The sequence below is a fragment of the Halyomorpha halys genome, unplaced genomic scaffold (genome assembly GCF_000696795.3).
Source record: "Halyomorpha halys isolate HHAL.00 unplaced genomic scaffold, Hhal_1.1 Scaffold761.1, whole genome shotgun sequence".
NCBI classification, from domain to species: Eukaryota; Metazoa; Arthropoda; class Insecta; order Hemiptera; family Pentatomidae; genus Halyomorpha; species Halyomorpha halys.
The window spans coordinates 795,751-808,066 of record NW_027113122.1 but is presented as its reverse complement, the minus strand read 5'-3'; the positions used below and the strand labels follow the sequence as shown (position 1 = coordinate 808,066).

The 12,316-nt window shown below is 29.2% G+C and overlaps 1 protein-coding gene across 4 annotated transcripts in view; it reads right to left on the bottom strand.

Annotated features, from left to right (window-relative positions):
• The window catches only part of LOC112210774 (uncharacterized), a 208,844-nt gene that overhangs the window by 142,002 nt on the left and 54,526 nt on the right, over positions 1–12,316 (bottom strand). For all 4 annotated transcript variants that reach the window (XM_067050742.1, XM_067050744.1, XM_067050745.1 and 1 more), the window contains exon 2: positions 1,406–1,474. Coding sequence is in view for 2 of the 4 variants with exons in the window: in XM_067050744.1 (XP_066906845.1) it covers positions 1,406–1,410 (5 nt within the window). In the remaining 2 variants the exon portion in view is untranslated. The remainder of the gene's footprint in view (positions 1–1,405; positions 1,475–12,316) is intronic.

Below are 12,316 nucleotides of genomic sequence, written 5' to 3'. Positions count from 1 at the left end.
AAATTTGTGAAATATTAAATAGAACAAAAATATACTAAACTAATTTTGAATAACCCCATTTAAAATTATTTTTTAATGGGTGATTTGGTGCGAAATGATTCTAATTTGAATTTTTAGGTTGAGATTTAAAGAAAAAAAAGGTAGCTTACAACTTGTATATCAATCTAATACAATTGAATTTAATTCGGTTTATGTATGACAACACACAATATGCAAGTACAGTTTATTTATGAACAAATGAAGAACTAAATTTTTGGAATAATTTTATTGAAGATTATTTATAGATTTAGGACATAATCTTAAACTATAAATAAAAATAACTGTAAATAAAAAACATAAATGTATTTACACGAAAATAATAATAGTATTTATTTTGATGGAGTTTTTTTTTCTAAAAGTTAAAACCTCTATCCTTGGCGATATAATAATAGTTTAATTCTACCATTTTAGTGAAAATTCTTTACTAGAAAACCTCTAAGGAGATATTTATTTTTTTGCTATTAAAATAAATAGCTGACATAGCTATTTTCCTAGGTCGAGTGTAGTTTTACGTTCATTGTCCGCCTCAGGCTCTGTAGTGTAAACAGTCCATTATTATCAGATTTTAAAAACTCCAGTAAAAAATAATAATAATATTATGAAAGCACCCTAACTTTCCGAATATATTCAAACAAATATCTCAAAAATCAGAAATGTAAGCAATTGCTTGTGATTTCTAAATGTATATTAATATAAAGTAACCTTTCGTTTTAAGAATCAGAGAAACCCCAACTGTTCGCAACTGAGCTCAGAATGGAAGTAGTGTGTTTACTAATATAATTTTTAATACTGTGTATAACTAAAGCTAGTTTATCCTATAGATATACAGGTCAACATTTTTTATCTAACATATCATGAAAAAAAAACTTGAATGGAAATTCAAATTAAATTAAAAAATAAAAATATAGCTCTCAAGTTTAAGTTAAAGAAAAGTTTAGAAAATTGTGAAGATTCGAAACGTTGATATTGTTCTCAGATAATTAAATAAAAGGATCGAAACAACAAAAGTTTAGAATATATCGTATAAATATATCACCTACGTAAACAAATAGACAGAAGATAACACAGACAGATGTCACTCAAAAATCACTTCATAGATCGCCACACCTGTATTTATTGTTTGATTTCGATGTATTTATTTATTTATTAGAATTTTAATATATTCTTGATATATTTCTCACGTTGGTAACCTAAATGTATAAAATCTAAGACGTAAGCAGCCCAACAGTTAATATTTAGGACGATATTATAATTAATATCAGATATTTATAATGGCGATATTATTGAATGCTTCATCAATTCTTTATTTATTAATTTATCATTAATAAATTTAAAAAAAATAAATAAAAACACTCATTTTACTTACCCCATCAAAAAACCTGCATCTGAATAATCCCCCCAAGTCTGAGCCTGTGAATCCCAAATTGACCGCACTCTGCGAACATAAAATTAAAAACAAATTATAAAATAATGAATATATTAGCATAAAATAATTAATACTAACATTACAAATTTATACGCGCTTCTCATGACTCATTTTATTCATTAATTTCTATATTTGAATTGAATATATTATTCGAGGACTATAGATGAAGAGTTTTATGGAATATTTACTTTTAATTCATTGTTAAAAATTAAATTATAATTTCACTGCCTAAAGATACAAAATATATTAATAATATACTTTTATAAATAAAGTAGTATAATGCTTTCTATTATTGTTTATCATTTTAAATTTCCATTACATCGATTGGAAAATAGTATAATCTAATTAAATTTAGAAGAAATCTGAAATTGCTACGAAAATATGTAAATTAAATAATGACTTGTCAAATTGATATTTTTTTTTCGATTATTTCATGTGTTTTATTTTCTACTTTATTGTAAAAAAAATATTAAGAGACTATACTAACGACATATATAAATAATAATAGGGTAGCTTAAACTCACAGAATATTTTTCCTAGAGGAAAATTGCATTAGACCTGTTTGAATTGAATCAATATTTATTTTCCTACAGGTATAATTAAAGGAGTTTTGAGGTAAATTGGATGAATTAGTAATACAGTGTTGGTAAGAAAATATTGTAAAAACAAAGAAAATTGTATATAGTTTAACTGAATTCATTTAAAAGGTAATTCAAAAATAGTTGTACCATCTTAAGCTACGGATGTTACAATAGCTGTATTACAATACATATTTATTTTTATAAATAATCACTATTTCCAAATATAAACAATTTTTTCTGGCCATTGTTCAAAAAAAAAAAAAAAATACGGGGAAAATTTTGATATTTTGCACTTCCATGTTTTTGAGACTCAGCGTCTCAATTTTTTTTTTCTGAAAATATAATAAAGCAATAAAAAATTGTTTTAAATGTGAACAGATGGGTTTAGTTTTATAGGTCGTCCTACGTTACTGATCATTAAATTATATTTTATTTTAAAATACAAATTCAATTTTTTTAAAACCAAATAATAAAATTACAACGATAATAAAATAAATAAATTACAAAAATTCTCATAAATATCTCATTATAAATTATATGGGAAATATTAAAAAAAGAAAACTACATTTTTTTCTGTTTTAAGATAAAAGCAATTTTGACGGAGATTATAGGGAACCGTGTTATGATATAATTATTCCAATACTAAGAAATCCAATATTCCATATATGCTAGTCATCTCAAAGCCATACAGATAACGGATTAGACAGCACGGCGCTACCCACACCATCTCTAAAACAACTCATTACGTCATTCGCTATTCTTAGACATGACCTGTCCAGGAAAAAAAATATTAATATTACAGATATAAGCGCCCTCTGAATCAGCAATATATAAATATGTATTCCATCTACGCAGGAAAAGAAGATGTAACCATTTTGTAAAATGACTTTAAGGTTTGGTTGTGGAACACCAACACTAAAAACACAAGTCTACAACTAAAAATTATAATTGATGATTTTGCCTGATCTGAGTGTTTTCTGGCGTGTTGAAACCGAAAATGAACTCCGTTTTCTTTCATCAGAATAGAGAAATCCATAACGATTTTTCGCAAATCCATGATATGTAAATGCCAGTTTTGTAGCATAAAATATACAACATTTCTATCATAAATTTTCTGAATTTGGAGTAAAAAGTAACTTAAATATATTTAAACAATTATTAATACATTTCTGTTCATAATTAACAGCCACAATTATTAAATACCATTGTCAAAGGTTTCTTTTTGCTGTCATGCGAAATTTAGCATATACAATAAGAAAAATAATAAAATATTCTTCTGTAGCATTAAAGTATTACTGGTGTTATTAAAAACTAACGATTTACAGTTTTACTCGAATTAGTTTTAATTGGCATTGTGTTCAACACTAGTTAAGAATACACCATTCAACTAAGAGGTGGTGTGGTCAGTATCCACGCTGAACCACTAGGTGTTTTTTCCTACCAAATGAAGGACCAAGTACTCTCTTAAGGGAGGCCAAGTATACATAAAATAAATGAGACGTTGTTAGCCAGGACTATTCATCATTTTGAAAATTGAGAATAAAACTATTTATTCTTATTATTTTTGTTAATAAAACTAATGAAAATAAAAATCTACACCGCTACAACTCATATAGAGTCAGGGGTTCAGTACGTAGTAAGGAAATCCTGTTTCTTGAACAATGGATGCACAAGGTGATTTTTTCATGATATCACTCAAGATTTTTCCCCAATTAAGGATAACCACTACTCACTCCCCTCAGGGTTGACTCACGACTACAGTGTCAGAATAAACTATTATCCGCTATAGCTGAATTTGAACACGGGCCCTTAGAGTTAGTAGCACAGTGCCTTACCTTCTGAACCACCCCGCTCCCCAATAAATATAATAAATTTTTTAAATCTGTTACTTGATAACAAAAAGGTTAGAATTCACCTTCAATACTGGTCAAACAAAAAATTTTAAAATCTTCTACCTAAATTTTTTTCCTAAAGATTCAAACCTTAAACCAGTTATTAGTAGAGTTATGAGTCCATTCCTTTACCATCTGACTGATCCCCACTCCCATAAAAACTATAAACCTATCTCTAATCATTTTATTACCTATAGATAATTTGAACACTAAGGAGTTTTCTCGTGAAAAATAATTTTTATACCAATGATTTAATAAATAATAGCTACAAATAAATATATAGATATAGTTATAATTTTCAACATAAAAAATTAATGAGATGCACTGTTGTTTCTTTCTAAATCTTGATGAGATTAGAGACTTAGATTTAGCTCTTTGTTCTTTTCTTCTTTCTTTGGCACGGTATTAATTGACTTTGAAATCATTTCGCTTTATTAAACGACTATAATTTCAAATCTACTTATACAAATTTTTTGAAGTGCAACTTCTTCAGACGCAGTAAAACAAATATGCCACCTGAATCAGACGAAAAGAGGAACACTTCCTCTTCTTAATAAATAAAATGTAATAAAAGACATATTCTGCATAATTAAGGGAAGTTTTTTATTTAAACACCATTTCCTAATCCTGGAAAAATAGAATCGCCAACAAATGCAACCTTAAAACAGAACCTAATTTTCCTAAGGTTCTGTTTTAAGGTTGCAAATGTAAATGAAAGAAAGAACAGAAGTGGATTGTAAAAGTTTTAAATTTAAGAAGGAATTATATAGAAAAAGTTATATGGGACAAAGGCAATTAGCCTGTATTTTTAAGATTTTAAAGTTTTAAATTTAAGAAGGAATTATATAGAAAAAGTTATATGGGACAAAGGCAATTAATCTGCATTTTTAAGATTTAAAAAAGAAAATGACATCAATATGAAGGTATCCTTGAGAATGACCTGAGGGTCGAAACGTTGGAGGGTTTGTAAAGAATAAAGTTGAGGGAAAACAAAGATGTTTAACAATTGCAAAACAGAATGTCATCAAATATCTTTTAGAATCGACAAAACATCATCGATCCAGAATGATATAGCCAAAATATGGTGGTTAAATTCGACTGTAAAGGTTGACATTCGTGGCACATCATTAATCCGCAGAGTTGCTAACAACCATCCATAAGAGTACATAGGCTATTGCATTTAGTAACCAAAAAAAAAAAAAAATCATAGGATGTCAACTCATCAAGGATGCCCAACGCTGAATTTTCAATTAAGATATCTGATAAGGTAAGGTTGGCAGACTGAAAGAAGGCTCTTGCTACAAGACAAAGGCATTAGCTATTACCTGTTGGGTCTGTGGATAATGACAGTACGTGAGTGGGAAGGCAGTGAAGGTAACTATCCAACAGTAGGTCAGCGATAGCCAATCCTTCCTCACCTTACCTCTTCGGCTTGCGAATCATAAAACAGTAGGGGCCACGACCTGAAGTACTATTATAGATATCTACTTTTTATTTAAATCTATGATGTGGAGTTATTAGCAAGGTAAAGCTTCTAGGATTTATTTCTAAACTTAGACACTTCTCAAGCATACGCCATGTTCGTTACTTAAAATTAAAATAAATGTCTGCTTTTACAATACAACTACAAGCATTGATGTATACACTGGTATAAGAGGAACTCATATATTCAATTAATTAAAACTTAAGAAAATATATTAGCTGTGAGTGAACAATTATAAAATGAAGTCCAAGAAGAAGTGTACGTTGGTCTTCGGCAAACTTTGTTGATTATAGAATAACGAATTATTATATTATTATTATTATTTCTTTTGTAATTTACATATGACTTTTGGTAGTTAGTTTAGATTTGAGATTCATTTGACAACCCCCGCCTAGTATTAGAATGAATTCATGAGTGGAGAAACATTCCACTGGGTTCACTCCTGATATAGTACATCCACATCCACCTAGTAATTAAATCAAAACTAGGAGCTTTTCTGCGCGGTAATTTGATTATACAAAGCTCGACGTCCGAAATGTGATGGGTGAAGGAGGTAGAGAAAGAGGAAAAGGAGAACTAATAGTACAAGAACCCAAGAGGATAAAAAAGGCAGTTATCTCACACCTATTTTTCATTACTTTAATGAAAACTATTTATAATCACTAGTAAAAATTGATGAGCCTGCCAAGTATAGGTAAGGGGAATACAAAATAGCGGCTGTTTAAAAGCGTTAAAAAAAAAATATTTTTTTCATTCGGAGCTCTATATATTTAAAACTAGAAAACCTAAAAGAATCTAAAGTAGAGTAAATTTTGTGAATTTATTTTGAGGCATATATATCTCAGAAACTATGTGACCTATATATGTCTATTAGCATTCAAATAGAAGCAAATTTAATGTAATATAAAGTAGTTCATGACCTTTACCTTCGTAGAAGTAGTAGTTTTCATGATATTGGCTAAAATAAAGTGATTAATAGATCAATTGTTCGGGGAATAAGTTGGTTTATGAAAACCTTTTTCAGAAACCGCAAGACGTACAGATGTCTGCCAATTCTCAAATTGAAGCTAGTTAAATTTACTATATAATAGTTTATAATTTTTATATTTGTAGGAGTAGTAGGTTTTATGATATTTGACAAAATAAATTCACAAAATATTAATTTCTTGTTGTTCAGTTAAAATGTTTGATTTTTAAAAAATATATCTCTAGAACAATAAGACGTACATATAATGTCTGCCAGCACTTAAAATAAAGGAAATTTGACTTATTATAAAGTAGTTCATGACACGTACTTTCGTACGGGTAGTAGTTTTTATGATATGTCGCATAGGAATATAAATTTGGCACATGAAAATTTGACCGAACAACTATAAATCAATTTATTTTAGCAAATATCATGAAAACTACTACTCCTACGAAGATAAACATTATAAACAACTATATAGTTTATTAAACTAGCTTTAATTTAAGTGCTAATAGATATATGTACGTTGAATGGTTTTTGAGAAATAGATTTCTCAATATGAATTCACTAACTACTGATCTTTCAGTACATTCGGTACATTTTTATGAAATGTAGCTTTTTAAAAAGCTATGTCTCGAGAACTATAAACGTAAATAGCTATTTACGTATTATTAATATATATTAATATATAAATGTTGGTGGTTTTAAAGATATAGAGCTTGAAGAAAAATAATTTTTTTTAACGTTTTGAAACAGCTGCCATTTTTCATTCCCCCTACCTATACTTGGCAGACTCATCAATTTCGACCAGTAATTATACATAGTTTTATTAAAGTGATCAAACATTGGTGTGAAATAACTTCCTTTTTTCTCCTCTTGGGTTCTTGTACTGTCACATTTCAGTCACTGTCACTGGAGAGAAGTCTTAGTGAGGTGGTAATGTAGAATTTTTCGTGTCAGTTGCCAGTATATTGTTACTTGTATATTATGTATATTGATATGTGTAATAAATCTCAAGTTTGTATTGCTGTATAAGTTTCCTGTAGTCCGTTAGTAAGTTAGTGAAGTTCTTCGTTTGTCTCTGGAATAGCGAGATCTTTTCCATTGGTTCAGTGCACGTTGCTTTCTAAGTAATTTTGTTTGTCCATCTGTCTCATGCATGCTGTTGCTAGGCCGCAGTTTATACGGTCTTAGTGAGTGTATCTACGACGTTGTCTAATTAATTAAGATTAATTCTATTGTTTATAAAGGAATGAAATAATTATATAATACATAATACGATTTATAAAGAAATACAATAATTAAAAGGTTCAGTAGTAAATTATAACGAGATATGAGGACTTAAAAAAAAATATGGCTAATTTTGTTCAGGACAAATTATTTTATCTCGAGAAAAACTAGCAGCAAAACCGATAATTCAGAGTTCAAAAATGGATTTGGCTGGCTTAGGAATGCAACGCCTCATCAGTAGTCGGTGAGCATCCAGCGATATGAAAGCAAGAATGTTAAGGTGGGTGGCTGACAAATAAAACAGAATTGGGACACTATTCGACTGTGAATGTTACATTGGCAAGAAGTCAAGTGTGAGCAGATGTATATGATAAATAAATAAGTAAATAAAAGATACCACCGAAGTCCACAAGGTTAATAAAGCCACATAAGTACTAAGCTAGTACAAATAGGTTAGTGTAAATAGCGTTTATTATTATTCAAAATCTATTAAGTGGAATATTTGAATATAAAGAAAACATGGTTCTATAGAATGGTTACAAATGAATCAATTAGCTTTTTTAGAAATAGGAGCAAGAAAAAATATACAGTAATTTCAAACTTATTTTTAAGGTGTATTAACGTTTTGGCCTAAGTTGTAGCCCTTCACCTGGACCAATAAACACAAGAAACATCCTTGAAACTATAAAACGAACAATATACATATAATTCAATAAGTCAATATTAATAATATATTATTTCTTTAGTTGTATCTGTATTCATATTTTTATTTATATTGAGCAACGAGATATTCAGGTTTTTTTCTTCACCTCGTTAAATATGTGGGAGTGTGTAGCTCATTGGTAAGGTACTGTGCTAATAACACCAATTAATAAGTTCGAATTCGGCTGTGGTAGATAATTATTTTCTGTTTCACTTTAGCCGTGAGTCAGCCCATGGGTCCAGCCTCATATAGTGGATACCTCTCTTAATTGGGTAAAAATTTGGCAGTTGAGCATGTTTCTGACCAAATCACTTCCTTGTACAACCGTTGGTCTAGACTTCCACGCAAAGTAATGCACCTCTGATCTTTCTTGGTTTGTAGCAGTACAGATTTAATTTTTTTTTTTAATATTTAACTGTGTTAAGTATTGCCAATTACTTTAGTCAATTTATGAGAATGTTAAAACTAAAGTTTGAGAAACGAAAATTAAAATTAACGAATACAAATCATTCGTATGGTCGCCAATATCAATAATTAATTAAATTCTTTTGAATAAGAATTATTGAATGATTGAAATTATTAAAAAGGAGTCTAAATATAAAATATTACAAGATTAAGGGCAATTAAATAATTAAAGAAATTGTTTCTGGTGCTGTTAGAATCCTCATTATCAGGTCTGTAATTTCCATCTCCCCTGGAAAAACTTAATTTTATTTTTATACTATACACATAATACGATACTATTGTTAGTATAGTCCAAAAGTATGTACTTTTGTTGTAATTATGTTTTATTTAAAAAGCTTTAAGTTTCATTATATTCATTTTCAAATTTATAGAAATTTCATACAATAAAATAAATAGATACAAAGTAATAGATAATAAAAAGGAATAAATCATAAAAAACTTTGAGATAGTCTTTTGATCAGTAATTTGCATACATATGTATATATAAGTGTGTGTGTGTGTGTAGTTGTAAATTTTAAACTTTCACTGTTTAAGTTATTTTATTTTTTCCTGAATACTTACAAATTAAACCAAAATATCGATGGATATTAAAAATAAATTTACAATTACTGTCTATTTTCTTTCTTCACCTGAACATCCAGTCAATTTCGTCATTATACCTGCGGTCATCAGTATCTCCTCTTTTCTGATTAAAGATGAGTTCTCAAGTGACCACTTACGTAATATATAACTCGTTATTTCGCTTTTACTTTTTTCCCATTGTAATATACAATCAATTTCATCAATGAATCTGGATAAAAGGGACTTGGACATATTCACGATCTACGAAATGTGAACTTTCACAACGATTGGCAAAATGGCCGAAACCTGATATGCCACAGCAGTAAGCGCGATACATTGCATTCTAGCCGATCACAATGAGTGATATAAAAGCAGTCGATCAATCATAGCATGCAATAATTCATCAAAATTACCGAAGGTGATCGTCATCTTTTTTTCCAGATGGATTACTGAGAACATTGGAATGAGCCCATTAAGGAAGAAATTCCTCTGTAGATGATTCTCATTGCCATTTTTTAGAAACTGGGTCTCTCACACCAAATGAGTCAGAAGTTAAGAAATAATTAGAAAATGGAAAACCATCATTGAGACATAAATATAATCAGTATTGTATGAAATCCAAAATACACAGTTTTAACATTAAATTTAAAAGAGAAATTTGCTTTTTTTTATTATCAGCAATAGGGTGTAGAAAAAGATATCTTTTTGATATTCAATCCCAAAAAATATTTGTAATAGTGATTATCAGCTCCTATTACGAACTTTAGTATTTGGCATAATGAATCATATCTTTAAATGCTAAGGTTAAATTATTAAATTATATTTAATTTATTAAAATATTATAGATACTTAGAGATTGCATTATTCACAATAAATGAACGAAATACATTTCAGGGTGATTTTTAACTGAAAAATTTGATTGCAATTCAGACAATTAGTCATATTTTTCAAGAAATAACCGAAGTTTTAACCGATCAAGACCTAAATCCGTAACCAGAAACATCTATATTTCCAAAAACAGATCTATCGAATTAAAAATCGAGACTTAGATAGATAGGAAAGGTAGGACACAATGGTTTAATGCAACCACATAACTTTCTGTGGTACTCGCCGATTACAATAAGAAAAAACTAGAAACCCGTTAAAAAAAAAATAGAAAGCAATTGATTTGCTCAGTGATGAGTTGAGTACTTTCAGCGCAGTTTCTTGGAAGTTAGCGTGAAATAGTTAATCAATTACTTTTGCTTCGAAGCCTAAATGAGGGGCTGTTGATCTCGACGGTAATGTTCTAGTGAAACTAAATCTTGGCTCTCGTTTCATTATCTAAGATTACTTTTACATTAACATCAACAGTAATGTTTAGTCTCTGTTTATAGTCGTGTATCGGCTCTGGCCTCAAAGAACTTGCGATTGGGCGTGAATGAAGATCACACATTAAATTAATCTTTTGTACATATTTGCAAAGACGTCCAATGAATTCAAAACTGAGAAATTATGTATTGCAAGGAGAAAGTACCGATTCTAAATTAGTTGTTTTTATGTTTTCAAGGTTTCTTTCTAAATAGAGACGAAGATTTCAGAGCTAGATTTTTTATAGTAATACGCCACTGCTCCTCATTATCACTAGTTATTACTTAATATTATTGCAATCGACTAAAGCTTATAGCAATATCCCCTCTATTGAGGTCTTGCAATGAACTTCTTCCACTTTCTTATCGCAAAGGTCATCGAAGCCTAGGCCGAGTTTTAGATAGAACAGGCTCCAATAACTGAGGGTTCCATAAAAGGAGGTGGGATTTGCGCGGGGTCATAACCGGATCGTGGTACATGGATGTGCAAACAATTGATTCCAACGACCTTGGAGTATCGTAGCTGATAAATTACTTCTACAGGATTCAGGCTATATATTGCGATTAGAAAGGTAAAGAGAGAAGTTACGTCTTCTCTGACAATGCTACTAGTACTTTGAGTTATGTAAAGTATTTTTAGTTTTTTAATAATACTGGTTTCGTTTTTTTTTTATCATTTATATTGTTTAACACTTTTCGGCACTTCTTAAAACATTTGTGCTGACCTAGAAATTGTCCAACAGTTTCCAACTCTTCGTGCCCCAATGTCCAAATTCATAATAATAAAGTCTGTACAAAGTTGATATAATATAATAAAGTTGATATTTTGACAGTAGTAGGTCCAATTAATTATTGTTATTATTCATTAATTCATATTTATGGTCTAGATTGTATAGGCACCCTATATTTTTAATTAATCTAGAAGTAAAACTTATAACAGTAAACGTAATATTATTAAACCCTACAAATTTAATCCCAAATAATATTATATTCTCAGTTCAATTACTTATTTACTAATTATAATAACAAGACAAAAGTCCTAATATAATTCCAGAGTGCACATTAAATGAAACAAATAACAAATAAAAAGATAAAACAAAACAAAGGCATATGTAAAAATTAAGTTAATGTAAAATGAAATTAAACTCATACCAAATTACGTGGTAAGACACTGGTTGGGGAAAGTATTGTACGTAATAAAGGATGTGTAAGTGTTGAATATAGAAGCTTCCTAAATATTATTTATTTATTTAATGTGATTTACAACTGTACAAATAATAAATACAATAAGTAAATATGTTGTATGTTTCATATACACTTGAAAATCTTGGAAAGGAACTACCCATTGGTGGTTTATTTAAATTTAAATTCAAAATTAGCGCTATGGATAATGTGACCAGTGACGTAAGTTCTGTTCTCTAACGAATAATACTCATATATACATACGAAAAATACCGCATATTATTATATATACCAAATATTACGTACAATACTTTCCCCAACCAGTGTCTTACCACGTTCCCTCACACCTTTCAAATAATCAACTGTTTTCATTCTATTTTTTATCCCTATGAATGATTAAATTTTCTGTAACCTTCCTAATTTTTACCATTAGCCACC